The sequence below is a fragment of the Stomoxys calcitrans genome, chromosome 5, assembly GCF_963082655.1.
Source record: "Stomoxys calcitrans chromosome 5, idStoCalc2.1, whole genome shotgun sequence".
Lineage (NCBI taxonomy): Eukaryota > Metazoa > Arthropoda > Insecta > Diptera > Muscidae > Stomoxys > Stomoxys calcitrans.
In genome coordinates, this window is record NC_081556.1 from 148,303,454 (window position 1) to 148,319,565 (window position 16,112).

Genomic DNA, 16,112 nt, shown 5'->3' on the forward strand with positions numbered 1-16,112 from the left:
AATGAGGGTTTTGTTTATACATTAAATAAATTAAAGCTTGGAAACGCGCGAACAACACACACACACGCACACGCAGCATACAATACATACAAACAGCACAAAAGCATAGTAGGCAAGTAAGTAAGTAAATTGTAGCAGTAGTAGTAGTAGTAGTCTGAGTACTATTAGCAGTAGTAGTAGTAATGGTGGTAAATTAAGGTTTACAAGTGTAGCTGTATTTATTTTTTTTTAAACATTATTTGAAGGACAACAAATCACTTAAAGTGTTTTATTTTTTCCATTCTTTAAAACTCCTAATTAAATTCTTTTTTTGTTACATTTTTCTTTTTTTGGTAAATTTTTTCAAGAGAATTTTTTTTTAATATATTCAAGTGAAAATGAACACAATAAAACCACATAGAAAACCAAAAAACAAAATCTTCAAACTCATATCGTAATGGAAAGAGAATTAGAAACAGAAACTCATGGCAAAAGAGAGTATATGCCTTTGGAGGTAATTTTGTTTTTTTTTTTTTTTTGGATGAAAATCCGGGGGGGCACTTACCATTCTCCTTTGCCGCATTGGGATCCGCATTTTGATTTTGTTGATTTTGATTAACCACAAATGCGGAGTTCTCTTCCTTTGTAATGCTCATGTAATAGCAGGTGTCATCCTTCTTCATTATATGCCGGGGGCCAGGATTCAAAAGAATTGTATCCTCATAGAATTCGGGTAAGTGGGCAGGACGCACACCCACCAAGGCCACGCCATACCTTTGCGCCAAAGTTGAAAACAAGTTAAGATAAATAAAATATTCCATGAATAAACAAATGTTTTAATTGAAGTTTTGCTTATGCAAAGTTTCACTTACTTTCGATGTGAATGAAAACTGGCATAGGTAAAACTTTTGCCCTCATACTCGCCGAAGAAACGGCTATCGCCCAGGACTATGTGATAAATTTCATTGCCTGAACATTTGCCATATAAGCGATGCCATTCTTCGGGTGATTGTTGGCCTTCCCTGAAAGAGGTAGTCTTGGGATTAGTTTAAGTATTTTATTATTAAATAAAAAAAATATTTTTAAAAATTTATAAAAAAAAAAATGTTTTCCCCTTTAATATTAATTTAAAACCAGTAAGGGGGTGATTAGTTCGGCTGGGCCGAATCTTATATACCCTCCACCATGGATCGCATTTGTCGTGTTCTTTGCGCAGTATCTCTTTTTAGGCAAACAAAGAATAATCAATAAGGACTGTTATGCTATTAGAGTTATATCAAGTTATAGTCTGATTCGGAGCAGAAATGAATTGAATTCATTCGGATAAGAATTGCGCCTTGTAGGGACTCAAGAAGCAAAATCGAGAGATCGGGTTATACGGGAGCTGTATCAAGCTATAGATCGATTGAGTCATGGGAGAAGCGGTTGTACACAATTTGTTCTAAATCGGAGATGAGCGCCATCTAGAGGCTAAAGAAGCCAAGATCTCAGATCGGTTTATATGGCAGCTATATCAGGTTTTGTATCATTTGCGCCATATTCATCACAGTTTTTGAAAGTCATATCAAAACACCTCATGCAAAATTTCAGCCAAATCAGATGAGAATTGCGCCCTCTAGAGGCTCAAGAAGTCAAGACCTAAGATCGGTTTATATGGCACCTATACCAGATTATGAACCGATTTGGACCATACTTCGAACAAATATTGGAAGTAATACCAAAATACCACATGCAAAATTACACCCAAATCGGACGAGAATTGCGCCCTCTAGAGGCTCAAGAAGTCAAGACCCAAGATCGGTTTATATGGCAGCCATATCTGGTTATGAACCGATTTAAACCATACTTAGCACAGTTATTGCAAGTTATATCAAAATACTACGTGCTAAATTTCAGTCAAATCGGATGATAATTGCGCCCTCTAGCGGCTCAAGAAGTCAAGATACAAGATTGGTTTATATGGCAGCTCTATCAGGCAAAGAACCGATTTTGACCACATTTATTGGAAGTGATATCAAAACACCACATGCAAAATTACAGCCAAGTCAGATATGAATTGCGCCCTCTAGAGGCTCAAGAAGTCAAGACCCAAGATCGGTTTATATGGCAGCTCTATCAGGCAAAGAACCGATTTTGACCACATTAATTGGAAGTGATATCAAAACACTACGTTCAAAATTTCAGTCAAATCGGACGAGAATTGCGCCCCCTAGAGACTCAAGAAGTCAAGGCCCAATATCGGTTTATATGGCAGCTATATCAAAACATGAACCGATTTGACCCATTTACAATCCCAACCGATCTACACCTATGAGAAGTATTTGGGCAAAATTTCAAGCGGCTAGCTTTACGCCTTCAAAAGTTAGGGTGCTTTCGACAGACAGACGGACGGACGGACATGGCTAGTTCGATTTAAAATGTCACGACGACCAAGAACACTCGTATATACTTTATGGGGTCTTAGACGCATATTTCGAGGTATAACAAACAGAATGACGAAATTAGTATAACCCCATTCTATGGTGGAGGCTATAACAAGTAAGTTTAGCCAGGCCGAATCTTGGGAACCCTACACCAAGGATTCAAGGGCATAATTTCATTCTACACACAAAAATTAACGCTTCTAGAAATCGAACAAGGATAATCTAGTAACCGGTTTATACGGGAGCTATACGAGGTTATAGACCCATTTGGACTTTACTTAGTACAGTTGTTTAAGGTCATAGCAGTCATTATAATACACCCTACACCACTACTGTGGTACAGGGTATTATAACTTGGTGCATTTGTTTGTAACACTCAGAGGGAAGGGAAAAAGACCCATTGATAAGTATACCGATCGACTCAGAGTCACTTTTTGATCCGATTTAGCCATATCCGTCCCTCTGTCTGTCCGTCTGTCTGTCCGTCTGTCTGTCCGTCTGTCTGTCCGTCTATCTGTCCATCTGTCTGTCCGTCTGTCTGTCCGTCTGTCTGTCCGTCTGTCTGTCCGTCTGTCTGTCCGTCTATCTGTCCATCTGTCTGTCCGTCTGTCTGTCCGTCTGTCCGTCTGTCTGTCCGTCTGTCTGTCCGTCTGTCTGTCTGTCCGTCTGTCTGTCCGTCTGTCTGTCCGTCTGTCTGTCTGTCCGTCTGTCCGTCTGTCTGTCCATCTGTCTGTCTGTCCGTCCGTCTGTCTGTCCGTCTGTCTGTCCGTCTGTCTGTCTGTCCGTCTGTCTGTCCGTCTGTCTTTCCGTCTGTCTGTCCGTCTGTCTGTCTGACTGTCTGTCTGTCTGTCTGTCCGTCTGTCTGTCCGTCTGTCTGTCTGTCCGTCTGTCTGTCTGTCTGTCTGTCCGTCTGTCTGTCTGTCCGTCTGTCTGTCCGTCTGTCTGTCTGTCCGCCTGTCTGTCTGTCTGTCTGTCTGTCTGTCTGTCTGTCCGTCTGTCCGTCTGTCCGTCTGTCCGTCTGTCCGTCTGTCCGTCTGCCTGTCTGTCTGCCTGTCCGTCTGTCTGTCTGTCCGTCTGTCTGTCTGTCCGTCTGTCTGTCTGTCCGTCTGTCCGTCTGTCTGTCTGTCCGTCTGTCTGTCCGTCTGTCTGTCTGTCATCATCCAAAACTTCTTCAAATTTAGTATGGGCATGTTTTTCGGCCTAGAGACAAAGCCTATTGAAATTGGAAAAAATCGGTTTAGATTTGGATATAGCTTCCATATATATGTTCGTCCGATTTGCAGTAATACAGCAATAAAATGGTCATTTATTAACCAATTCTCTCGAAATTTGGCAGGAAGGATTTTCTTATGATTTTCGATATTACTGGTAAATTTCATAGAAATCGGTTCAGATTTGGATATAGCTCCCATATATATGTTCGTCCGATTTGCTGTAATACAGCAATAAAATGGCCATTTGTTAACCGATTCTCTGGAAATTCGACAGCAGGGGTTTTCTTACGACTCTCGATGTTACTGGTGAATTTCATAAAAATCGGTTCAGAGTTGGATATAGCTTCCATATATATGTTCGTCTGATTTGCAGTAATACAGCAATAAAATGGTCATTTGTTAACCGTTTCTCTGAAAATGTGGTAGGAAGGATTTTAATATAACTTTTGATGCTATTGGTAAATTTCATAGAAATCGGTTCTGATTTGGATATAGCTCCCATATATGTGTTCGTCCGATTTGCAGTAATACAGCAATCAAATGGTCACTTGTTAACCGTTTCTCTCGAAATTTGGTAGGAAGAATTTTCTTATGACTCTCGATATTACTGGTGAATTTCATAAAAATCGGTTCAGATTTGGATACAGCTCCCATATATATGTTCATCCGATTTGCAGCAATACAGCAATAACATGGTCATTTGTTAACCGATTCTCTGGAAATTTGGCAGGAGGAATTTTCTTACGACTCTCGATGTTACTGGTGAGTTTCATAGAAATAGGTTCAGATTTAGATATAGCTCCCATATATATGTTCGTCCGATTTGGAGTAATACAGCAATGAAATGGTCACTTGTTAACCGATTCTCTCGAAATTTGGTAGAAAGGGTTTTCTTATGACTCTCAATATTACTAGAGAATTTCATTAAAATCGGTTCATATTTGTATATAACTTCCATATATATGTTCGTCCGATTTGCAGTAATACAGCAATAAAATGGTCATCTGTTTCTCTGGAAGGAAGGATTTTCTTATGACTCTCGATATTATTGGTGAATTTTATAGAAATCGGTTCAGACTTAGATATAGGTCTCCTATATATATGTCCCCCGATTTTCACTCCTAGACCCACTGCAAGCGCATTTATTGACCAATCTTCACAAAATTTTGTACATTGGTTTCGCCGACGACTTCCACAATATCCATAAAGTTTGGTCGAAATCGGTTCAGATTTAGATATAGCTCCCATGTATATTTTCCTCAGATTTTGGGTAATTTGTTGTCATTTGTCAACCATGGTTATTACATTTTGAACAGATTTGGTTTGCTTGAAATTTGATATAGAAATTTGAATAATCTAGCTGGATACATCTACCGAGGTCAAAATTGCTTCAGAATTAGATGTAGCGCCTTTTGTTTTTTTATAGGGTAGGTGTAGGGTATTATAAAGTCGCACCGCCCGACTTTTGCCTTTCCTTACTGGTTTTGAATTAAAAATTCTTTTGTTTTGTTGTTGAATTTAAATTTTAAATTATAAATATGCATGTTTAATTTTTGAGTTTTTATCCTTGGCCTATCTGCGTTACTCTTATATGCCTAGGGAATAATTACTTGTAACTTCTTAATGGCAACACTTACCTTATTGCAAAGTATTTTCATTTTAATCCTAAATTGCCTTTGCTAAAGGGGTTGTTGTTACACTCCACTAATTTATCATTTTAAAAATATTTGTTAATAAATAAAATGCTAATGCACAGCCCTTTTTCCCCAAAGTGTTTGTTTTGGCTTCAAAAAACAAAGAGACAGGCCGTGACAACTATGGTAAATGCTTTTAAATGTATTAACTAATTAGTTACCAAAATCAACCCCCCCTCCCCCTCCAAAAAAAAAACAATCCTTTGTTGTTGTATGGGCTTGAGGCTCAAGAAATTTATCATCCGTCATTGTTGTTATTAGCATGAATTATGAAAATATTTACATATGACTAGCAGTCGGCATTCCCCCAAACGCCCTTTTCTAGCCTTCTTAGTAAGTAATTTGTCAAAATGCTTTGTGAAACGTAAAATGGACAACCCCAACCGATTATAATGAAAATGTCAACAAAAAGGTGTCCTAAAAAGGGTATAAACTGACATAGAAAACCACTCTGAAAATTGAACTAATTGATGTATGAAATAAGGGACCAGTGGTCATTAAAATCAAGCATATCATGGGAATACAAAAAGCAAGAGTTATTGCATTAGTTCAGTATCGGGGCCATGACCAAGTTGTTGTTATCTAAGGCTTGAGGAAAATGGGAGTAGTGAAACCCCTGTCATAGTTAGTATATTGACTGGTTACATCATTTTTAGTACAAGTTTTATATAATAGAAATAATTTGCCTCCTTGTTTTGAGGGCAAACATTACATAATTTGCTTATATTGGAGTCAGACAAGTGCTCCCTATCAATTATTTACCATAAGCAACAAGTTGAACATTGTTCTACATCCCTTTGGATTATTTGATGGACTCTATGGACCTTGGTATAATAAATTACTGTATAGTTAGTTAAAGCGAGTAGTCTGTTGAATGGAGAAAAACCATTTTTTTTTTCAAAAAACTCCAAATTTTGATTCGAAATTAAAGCTGCAATAACTGATTTATTTTCTCCAGAAACAGACTGCTCTCTTTTTATAAATTGTCTTTCAACGGGCTTGAGTTCATAGTTCAGGTTTACCTTTTGTTCGTATGCATGTATCGGTTGGTATGTGTATGTATGTACTATTTGATTCGAGTTGAAAACTGTAAATGTATACTTACTGGCCCCGTGATGTATGCAACAGGAGTGTCACTAATGTACTGGCACCGGGACATGTACAGTTATTTGCCAACAAAGCATATTTAAATTCGTCCTCACACACAACATGTTCAGCGAATTTAACATGAAGCTTATGTTCGGGTCTATAAAAACAAAATCCAGAAAGACAAAGGCTTTAAGTAACAAACACACACACACACACACACGTACATACACATAAAGACCACCGTTTCCGGTAGTGGGTTGCGGGTTGGGGAAGGTGCTGTAAATCCACACACACACACACAACTCATTTGCTGGTGTAGTTGCCGCCTGACCACAAACGAAACATAAATTTCCTTTTGGCCTGGCTAATGACCATCCACCACTGTGGATGGTCAGGCAATGGTCATGGTGGCTTGTGAGGGGTGCTGTGGGTATTTTGTGCATTACTAAGCGGATGCTGAGAACTTACCTGAATATCTGCACATATTGCGGCACATTGGGAGCGAAATCCTTAACAGCCCACGAACGCAATATCGTGTGCTCATCCGCAGCAGTCTTATCGGCATAGTTGCGTGCGGCCAATATGAAACAGGCCTCAGCCTCATTCATGCGTGCCCGCGCCAAATCGCCATCCTTTAAACAGGATCCCTGTTGGAGAGAAATAATAATAAAAAAAATAATATCAGGAAATTAAAGAAAACCAAGCAAAAGACCAGAAAACACAGAACAATGCTAAAGAGTAATGAATGATTAAACATTACGAAGGCGGATATGGCAACAATGGTTGAAGTTAATTAACTGTGGTCAGCCACATAATGATGTGTGCTATGTTTGCAACTACAAATATTTATGGATATCTGAACACATGAAGGTGGGCAAATTGAAATATCTTTTTTTGGCCATTTCCTGGCTTGGAATAGGCAAGTAGACGAATTTTTATGATAATTGTGTTTAATATAAAATGTCCATGGAGATGGCGATTTCGAAGCTGACCAAAAGGTTCGTTATCAGTCCGCTTAGCCCCAAAAGGATAACATGCACAATGATAGAAGCATGGATCTTTGCTAATGCTAGATGTTCTTTTTAGTAGAAATATTGGCGGTTGGTGGTCTCCTTTCTTATTGCGCTCAAAGAAAGGTACCCTGATATGGTCCAAGGTTCATCTCAAAGAGGCAATAACATTTTTTTTTTTATCAAATTTAATTTTTATTAATTAAATTTTTTTCATATTCAGTTGAATTTTTTTTATTAATTTCTCAAATTGCAAAATGTTTTCATTAAATCGAATTTATATGAGATGTTCTCTAAAAACCTAATTTTGAGGAAATTTGCAAGTTCAAATTTAATTTTTAAGAAATTTTCCACAAAAAATTCTTTTTAGGTCCAATGATTGGGGTCGTCTTGATAAAACTCCCCCGAATAAGAATAAAATAAGATGATCAGAGCAGCAAAACGTGCCTCCTGGAAGCTTTTCTGCGAACAGGCCGTTAATGATGTCGCAAAGATGAAAAGGCTTCGCTCAGAAACCCAAGTCCACACTGAAACGTTAGTAGACGACATGGGAGTGAGAGCAGAGACAACGGAGGACAAGATTCGATGGGACTCACGGAGACATCGGAATCATTGAATAATGAGGTTGGTCGAAGAATTATCGTAACAGAATTTATGGTAAAGGAAGCCTTGAGGAGCTTCCAACCATTTAAGTCATCGGGACCTGATGGAATATTTCCGGTGTTACTACACAAGGAGGACGATTACCTGGCGCCCCATCTGGCCATTATATTCACATCGTGACTACGATTGAATATACTTGGAAAGCCTGGTAGGAGGCAAAGGACGGTATTTATACTCAAGCCCCGCAAGGAAAGTTATGCGACACCAAAGGTCTGGCGTTACTACAGAAGAAGGTCGGCTATCTGACGCCCCATCTGGCCATTATTTTCACAACGTGACTAGGACTTGAATATACTCGGAAAGCCTGGCAGGAGGGAAGGGTGGTTTTTAGACCCAAACCCGGCAGGGCAAGTTATATGACACCAAATGTCTACGGACATATAAGCCTTACGTTCTTCCTACTTAAACCATTTAACTTATTGTCAATATCATGGTATCATCATGGGCGTCACACAGCCTACAACTTTGAGTTCCAATCTCTGGGGTGTTCATCGTTATCACGAGAAGTTTAGCTGGGAGCTAACGGGCGAGTCTACAGGTTTTGGATAGTTGAATACTCCTTATATGGAGTAGCTGCAACTGCAGTCGCTGACAATCAGCGGTATCGAGTGGCGACTCTCAGTGATAGGCCGGGTGGCACCAGATTTTGCTAAAAAACTGAATGTCTATGATGCTCGATATGACAAGGCGAGATATTGGCGCCTTTAAATATGCAATCATCATCATGTTCCCGCGGCGATCGGTCGTATAGACCGACATGAGCTTAATCGCTTACAGGAGCTTGAGGAGTATCACCACCTCTACATGCAAATGTGGCTACAACAATAACCATGACAAAGAGTAGGATTTCCAGGGAACTGCTAAAATACAAACAGCATGCCTATGTCATAGGTAGTTCGGTCAAGACTGTCCGGCACATAGGTCTTTGCGGTATGCCTTAATATCGAGGGGGCTTTTAACAATGTGCGAACAGACACACTGATCCAATTCTTAGCCCAGTACTGGGTGAACCGGGTCGTATAAGACTGGATAAACCAAGAACAGGAACAGGTGGATAAATTGTACATCCCATGACATATATGTATATATAAAGGAGAAATTGGCCAGGGCACGACACAGAGGGGCATTTTATTGACAGAACATTTGTCCCATTAGCCGAACTTTGAATAGCGTTCCAAGCGTCTCTTCTGAAATCTCTGACACCAAGTTTAGAAATGCCTTTCACAATTTGGTCTTTCAATCGGGCTTTTGGTCGTTCCGGTTTGTGTGTACCACCATGATCGCCGTGATCAACTACTTTTTCTTAATATTAACAAGTAATAGAGTGCTAATTTCGGCCGGACCGAATATTGGGAACCCACCACCATGGATTCTGCTAAAAATGTTTACAAACTAAATTTAGTTGAAGGGCATACTTTTATTCTACATACCAAACTTCTGTCAAACCAGAAAAAATTTAAGCTTCTAGGAACCGAACAAGGATAATCGAGCGACCGTTTTAAATGGGAGCTATATCAGGTTATAGACTGATTTGGACCGTACTTCGGTTAGTTATTGGAAGTCGTAACAGAATATCACATGCAAAATGTCAGCTTGCAAGGACTCAAGAAGTTAAATCGGGAGATTGGTTTATATGGGAGCTATATCAAGTTATAGACTGATTCGGACCGTACTTGGCACAGTTGTTGGAAGTCGTAACAGAACTCCGCACGCAAAATTTCAGCCAAATCGGGTAAAATTGCTACCTGTAAGGGCTCAAGAAGTCAAATCATCAGATCGGTTTATATGGGAGCTATATCAGGTAATAGACTGATTTGGACCGTACTTCGGTTAGTTATTCGAAGTCGTAGCAGAACATCGCATGCAAAATTTCATCCAAATCTGACAAAAATTGGGGCTTGTAAAGACTAAAGAAGTCAAATCGGCATATTCGTTCATATAGGAGCTATACCAGGTTTTAGGCCAATTTGGACTTTACTCAGTACAGCTGTTAAAAGTCATAACAGAACAATACATGCAAAATTTCAGTTAAATCGGATAAAAATTGCGGTTTGTAAGGACTTAAGAAGTCAAATTGGGAGATAAGGGACCTACTTTTTATAGCCGAGTCCGAACGGCGTACCGCAGTGCGACACCTTTTTGGAGAGAAGTTTTACATGGCACAGTACCTCACAAATGTTGGCAGCATTAGGAGGGGAAAACCACCGCTGAAAATTTTTTCTGTTGGTTTCGTCAGGATTCGAACCCAGGCGTTCAGCATGATAGGTGGACATGCTAACCTCCGCACTATGGTGGTTTCAGCTCATTGAGCTTAAAATTGAATTGGGTGGCACTCATTAATATGTGAGAAGTTTGTCCCTGTTCCTTAATGGAATGTTCATGGGCAAATTTGCCTCTAAAGGGGGCGCAACTATTACTCGATTTGTTTGAAATTTTGGTGATATATTTTATGACTTCTAACGGCCCATATCAGTCAATAACATGATATAGCTCATATATGTTAGTTAGTTATTAGATATATGTTAGAAAAAGTCATTCAAAGAACTTGACAAATATCATCCTTCATCGAGGGTATATAAGATTCAGCCCGGCCGAACTTAACAAGCTTTTACTTGTTAATCTTCAATTTTCACCAGGCATTTGATCAATCATCAATCAATATTTAATTATCATTAAACTCCTAGCATAATCTGTTAGGTATCATTCCTCATAATCTTAGATTTTCACTATTTAATCGTCAATCATCACTATAAAATTATCATCAAACTCCAACCATCAATCATCAATCAGTCTTTTCGTATCCATCCTCATCATCAATTATCTATTACTAGTCCTAAACATCAATCATTTTCTAACACTGAAATAAATATTGTCCCAACTTTTATGATTTGAGCCAAATATAAAGACATTAGATTAAGTTCCCAATTTTCCGGATTTTAAGGAAATATTTCTTATGGTGAATGAGTTTTTACTAGATATTAGGAAATTTTTCATATTTCAAAGAAAATCCTTTTCTTAGCATCAATATTTTAAAAATAGGTTTTATCCAAAAATATTCAATCGATGATTATTCAAATTTAAATCATCCTTAATTTTAATATCCTATCTCCTAGCCTCGAAATTATCATTGCCAAAATCTTTCCATCAAGGAAAAAATCTCTAACTTGTAGTAATCTTTTCTTTGCTTTGCAAATACTCACCTGTATATAAATGACACGCTGAGCCCATATTGGCACCTGCAATATCATACGCATCGTTGTGTCCAATTCCATGGGACTTAGTAGCACCACATAGTAGTCCTGCAGCAGGGGATGGGCATAGAATTCATTGAGGAAATCCATAATGGTGTCCGCATGCAAGGTTGTTGAACACACCACCACATGCTTTTCGCTTTGGGCACGATGTGAGGAATAGCTGCCGCCTAACTTTTGACGTTCCATCCAGGTGAAGGCCAATTGTTCAAACTAACAAAAGACAAGACAGGAAGAAGAAGTGTAAAACAAAATTCTAAGTAAAATCTGACAACAACAACAGCAACAAAACCAAAAAATTACTAAACTTGCACAATTTCTAGTTCTTTTGTCAGTTTGAATTGTGGAATTAATGATGACGATGCTGCAGCATGGCAATGGCACTCTCGCAAAAAATAGGTCAAAAGTCATAGGAAAGTTTCGGGGAAGTTCTTTGTTGGTGTTCTGTGAGTGATTGCAAAATGCCAAACGGCAGTAACAAAGAAAAAAAAAAGAAAGCAAATGCCAGGCAATAAAAGTGTCCTTGTTCAGTACCAAATTTTCCTACTGTTTTCAACTTTTGGTGATAAACCAGCAAAAAAAAAAAACTGAATCTTAACCCATCTTAGACCATTACCCCTTTTTGTGGCTTTGAATCTTTACATATAAGAAGCTTTCGGTTCCCTGCTAAATAAAAGGTACATTCAGTGATATCTGTCGAAAATGGGTTAAAGAAGTTCCAACACATGTAGCAAAATGAAGTCTTTTTATGTAGTCTAGCATCTAGTCAATTTTTTTTTTTTCTTTTTTTGAAAATGTAAAGTTTTTGCACGATTCCTAATTTTTGTTCCTTTTTTATCTTTTCTAGTTCTGGCAATAAAAATTTATTGGCTATTTCTTTGGAATTTGACACTTTGAAAAGTTACCATGATTGATAGACAAACTTTAAGCTTCAAACGATAGTCAGGCATTCATTTATTAAGTTTTGTGTAAATTTCCAAGAGAAAATCAAAGAGAGAGTGAGAAAGAAAATTTGCTTAATTTAGGTAAATATTTTTATGTTCAATTTAAGGATTCATTGGCTTGTTTGCTATCTGCTGTCCATTGCCTTAATCATCTCTTTATTGTCAATGACAGATATGACCTATATAAATGTTTATTGGAGATAACGCTATGACATCATCTGCACAGTGGGCTAAATTTTGTAAAAATTTATCATGAAATAAGAATTTAAGGATAAAGTTTGTTTAGGCTGATTATAATTTTATTATATGAACGAGAGAAGGTCAGACCGATTCAGATGAACGGAAGGATAGACGGACGTAAGAACAGACAGATGGAAGGACAGACGAACGGAAGGAAGGACAGATGGTCGAAAGGACCGACGGACAAAGGGACAGACAGACGGAAGGGCCGACGGACAAAGGAAGTATCGAAACACAGATGCACAGACCGACAGAAGGTTAGACGGACAGAAGGACTGACGGATGGAAGGACAGAGGGACGAAAAGACAGACGCACGGAAGGTCAGGTAGACAGAAGTATAGATGGATTAAAGGATAGACGGATAAAAGGATAGACGGACGCAAAGATAGACGGATGGATGAACAGGCAGACGGACGGGAAGATAGACGGAATGATGGAAGGACAGAACAGGCGGACAGATGGACGGAAAGACAGTCGAACGGAAGTACAGATGGACGGAAGTGCAGATGGACGGAAGTGCAGATGGACGGAAGTGCAGATGGACGGAAGTGCAGACGGACGAAGGGGAAAATGGACGTAAGGACTGATAGATAGAGGGACAGACGAATGGAGGGATAGACGTATGAGTGCACAGACAGATGGAAAGATAGACGGACAGAAGGATATACGGACAACAGATGGATGCACAGACGGACGGACGGATACACAGATGGAAGGTCGAAAGAATAGATGGGCAGAGGTAAAGATGGACAGAGGGACAGATAGAGGGAAGGACAGAGGGACGAAGGGACAGGTGGACAGAAGTATAGATGGACGAAACGACGGACGATTGAAAGGATAGACGGACGGAAGGATGGACAGACCGATAGACGGACTGATGGAAGTATAGGTGACTTTAATCACAGGCAGATGGATGAACAGACGTACAGATGGACGTAAGGTTAGACGAAAAAAAGTACAGATGCACGGAAGTGCAGACGGAGGAAAGGGAAGATGAACATAAGGACAGATGGGTAGAGGAACAGACGGACGGAAGTATAGACGCACGAATGCACAGACGGACAACGAATGGATGCACAGACGGTTAGATACACAGATGGACGGAGGAAAGGACTGGTGAACGAAAGGACAGGTAGACGGAAGTACAGATGGACGAAACTCCAGATGAACAGACGGATGAAAGGACAGAGGGATGGAAGGACAGTGGGATGGAAGGACAGACGGGAGGAAGGACAGACGGGAGGAAGGATAGACGAATGGACGGGGGATAGACGGACGGAAGGAAGGACAGGCAGATCTGTACTTGCAGGCTGACTTAAGGACAGACAGATGGAAAAACAGACGGATAGATGGACGGTAGGACAGAAGAACGGAAGTACAGATGAACGGATGGTAGTAAGTACCGGCGGACGAAAGGGAAGATGGATGTACGAACAGATCGATAGAGGGACAGACGGACGGATACATAGATAGACGGAGGGAGGGACAGGGATAGGTAGATGGAAGTATAGGTGGACGAAAGGACGGAAGAGCAGATGGATGAAAGGACAGACGGATGGAAGGAGAGACGGACGGAAGACGAAAGGATGGACGGACGGATGGATAGACAGATGGACAGGAGGATGTGTGGACGAATGGAAGGGTACGCCGACGCAGGTACAGGTGAAATTAAGGACACACAGATGGAAGAACAGACGGATAGATTGACGGAAGGATAGAAGAACGGAAGGACAGATGGACGGATGGAAGGAAGTATAGACGGACGAAGGGGAAGATGGACGTAAAAACAGGTGGAAAGAGAGATGAACGGACGAAAGGATAGACGCAGGAAGGCACAGACGGACAAAAGGATAGACGGACAACGGATAGATGTACAGATGGACAGAAGGATAGAGGGCAACGAATGGATGCACAGACGGACGGACGGATACACAGATGGACGGACAGAGGGAAAGACGTACAGAAGTATGGATGGACAGAAAGAATTATGGGCAGATGGAAAAAAGGACGGACAGCGGATGCATGCATAGACAGACGGACGGATACACAGATGGACGGACGGACGCAAGCACAGATGGGCAGATGGACGGAGGGACATACGGACGGAAAGACGTGCAGATGGTAGGAAGGACATTAAGATTGAGGGAGAGGTGGATGCAAAGAAGGACAAACGGATGTTCAGATGGACGGACGGAGGGACATATAAACGCTGGGACAGATAGACGGAAGGGCATATGAACTCAAGAAAAGACGGATGGAAGAACAAACAGTCAGAAAGTCAGACGGACGGAGGTACAGATGGACGACAGGACAGACGGACGGAAGGACAGACACCCGGCCAGCTCAATTCAGAATGGGATGGTGACCTAATTTATAGGAAAGACGTGCAGAAGGATAGACGGGCAGATGGTAGGAAGGACAGAAAGATTCAGGGAGAGGTGGATGCATAGAAGGATGGACGGATGCACAGATGGACGGAAGGAGGGACATATGAACGCTGGGATAGGTAGACGGAAGGGCAGATGACCTTAAGAAAATACGGATGGAAGAACAAACAGTCAGAAAATCAGACGGACGGAGTTACAGATGGACGACAGGACAGACACACACAAGGACAGACGAACGGAAGGACAGACACCCGTTCTGCTCAACTCAGAACGGGATGGAAACCTAGTGATGTATTTTATTCATAGGGTCTTAAACCCATATTTCTGTGGAAAAAATATACAAAGACAAATTAAAATGTTCATAAACATTTGGTTAAGTAATAACTATTCTTCACATGCCCACTGTGTATATGCAAAACCTACGGTTCTATCTTAGATTCTATCATATTTTATACAACTCATTTCATTATCAATGGCCTGTCATATTTTTATAAAATGTCCTTAACACAACATACATAAGTTCCAATGAAAGCCTGTCCCTTCTTGGTCAAGTACTGTGGTACAGGATGATTGTGTATGGAGGCGAGGTGCTATGTCTGAGTTCTATGTCCGGCGTTGTCGGTCGGTCGTTTACACCCCACCAAAGTTTTCAAAGTTAACTCACCTGTGTTGGTAAAACAATTAGTGCCACACATATCATAATGACCATGTACAATTGTGATGGCCAAATGTCGGGAACAAAATCACCGTAGCCCACCGTCGAAAAGGTGACCACCACATAGTAGGTGGATTGAAATAAATTCAAGTGGCGATGACCGGCACGTTGAAAATGTTGTATGCCACAAACGCTAATGAAGTGGAAACAAACAAGACAAAAAAATGGGGGAGATTTGTCAGGTGACAGCGAGAAAGAGAGAGAGAGAGAAGAGAGACAAAAAGGATATATTACAAAGACATGATGTCGCTCTAAACAAAAACACTGGTGTGACCTTAACTTACCTGGTGAAGACCAAACACAACAATGTGGCAGACAGTATTGTCAATTGTTGTGACAAGGCGGACTGTGATTTTTGCATGGCTCGATGTAAATCGTTCTAAAATGCCGGGGCAGGAGAAAGAGACATTTTTAATATGGTACTATACAAAATAGCCATGATGACAATTTCAAGTTGAATACAACTAATTTATGATACTCACGAACATGTTCTCCAATGAAC

The 16,112-nt window shown here is 40.2% G+C and overlaps 1 protein-coding gene across 4 annotated transcripts in view; it reads right to left on the reverse strand.

Moving 5' to 3' along the window:
- The window catches only part of LOC106086502 (potassium channel subfamily T member 1), a 692,064-nt gene that overhangs the window by 75,474 nt on the left and 600,478 nt on the right, over window positions 1-16,112 (reverse strand). For all 4 annotated transcript variants that reach the window (XM_059370099.1, XM_059370100.1, XM_059370101.1 and 1 more), the window contains exons 6-13: window positions 16,093-16,112; window positions 15,895-15,989; window positions 15,560-15,743; window positions 11,273-11,536; window positions 6,868-7,046; window positions 6,416-6,556; window positions 852-1,001; window positions 545-753 (exon numbers count right to left, since the gene is read on the reverse strand). The exon at window positions 16,093-16,112 is cut by the window's right edge and continues 64 nt beyond it. In XM_059370099.1, the coding sequence (XP_059226082.1) occupies window positions 545-753; window positions 852-1,001; window positions 6,416-6,556; window positions 6,868-7,046; window positions 11,273-11,536; window positions 15,560-15,743; window positions 15,895-15,989; window positions 16,093-16,112 (1,242 nt within the window). The remainder of the gene's footprint in view (window positions 1-544; window positions 754-851; window positions 1,002-6,415; window positions 6,557-6,867; window positions 7,047-11,272; window positions 11,537-15,559; window positions 15,744-15,894; window positions 15,990-16,092) is intronic.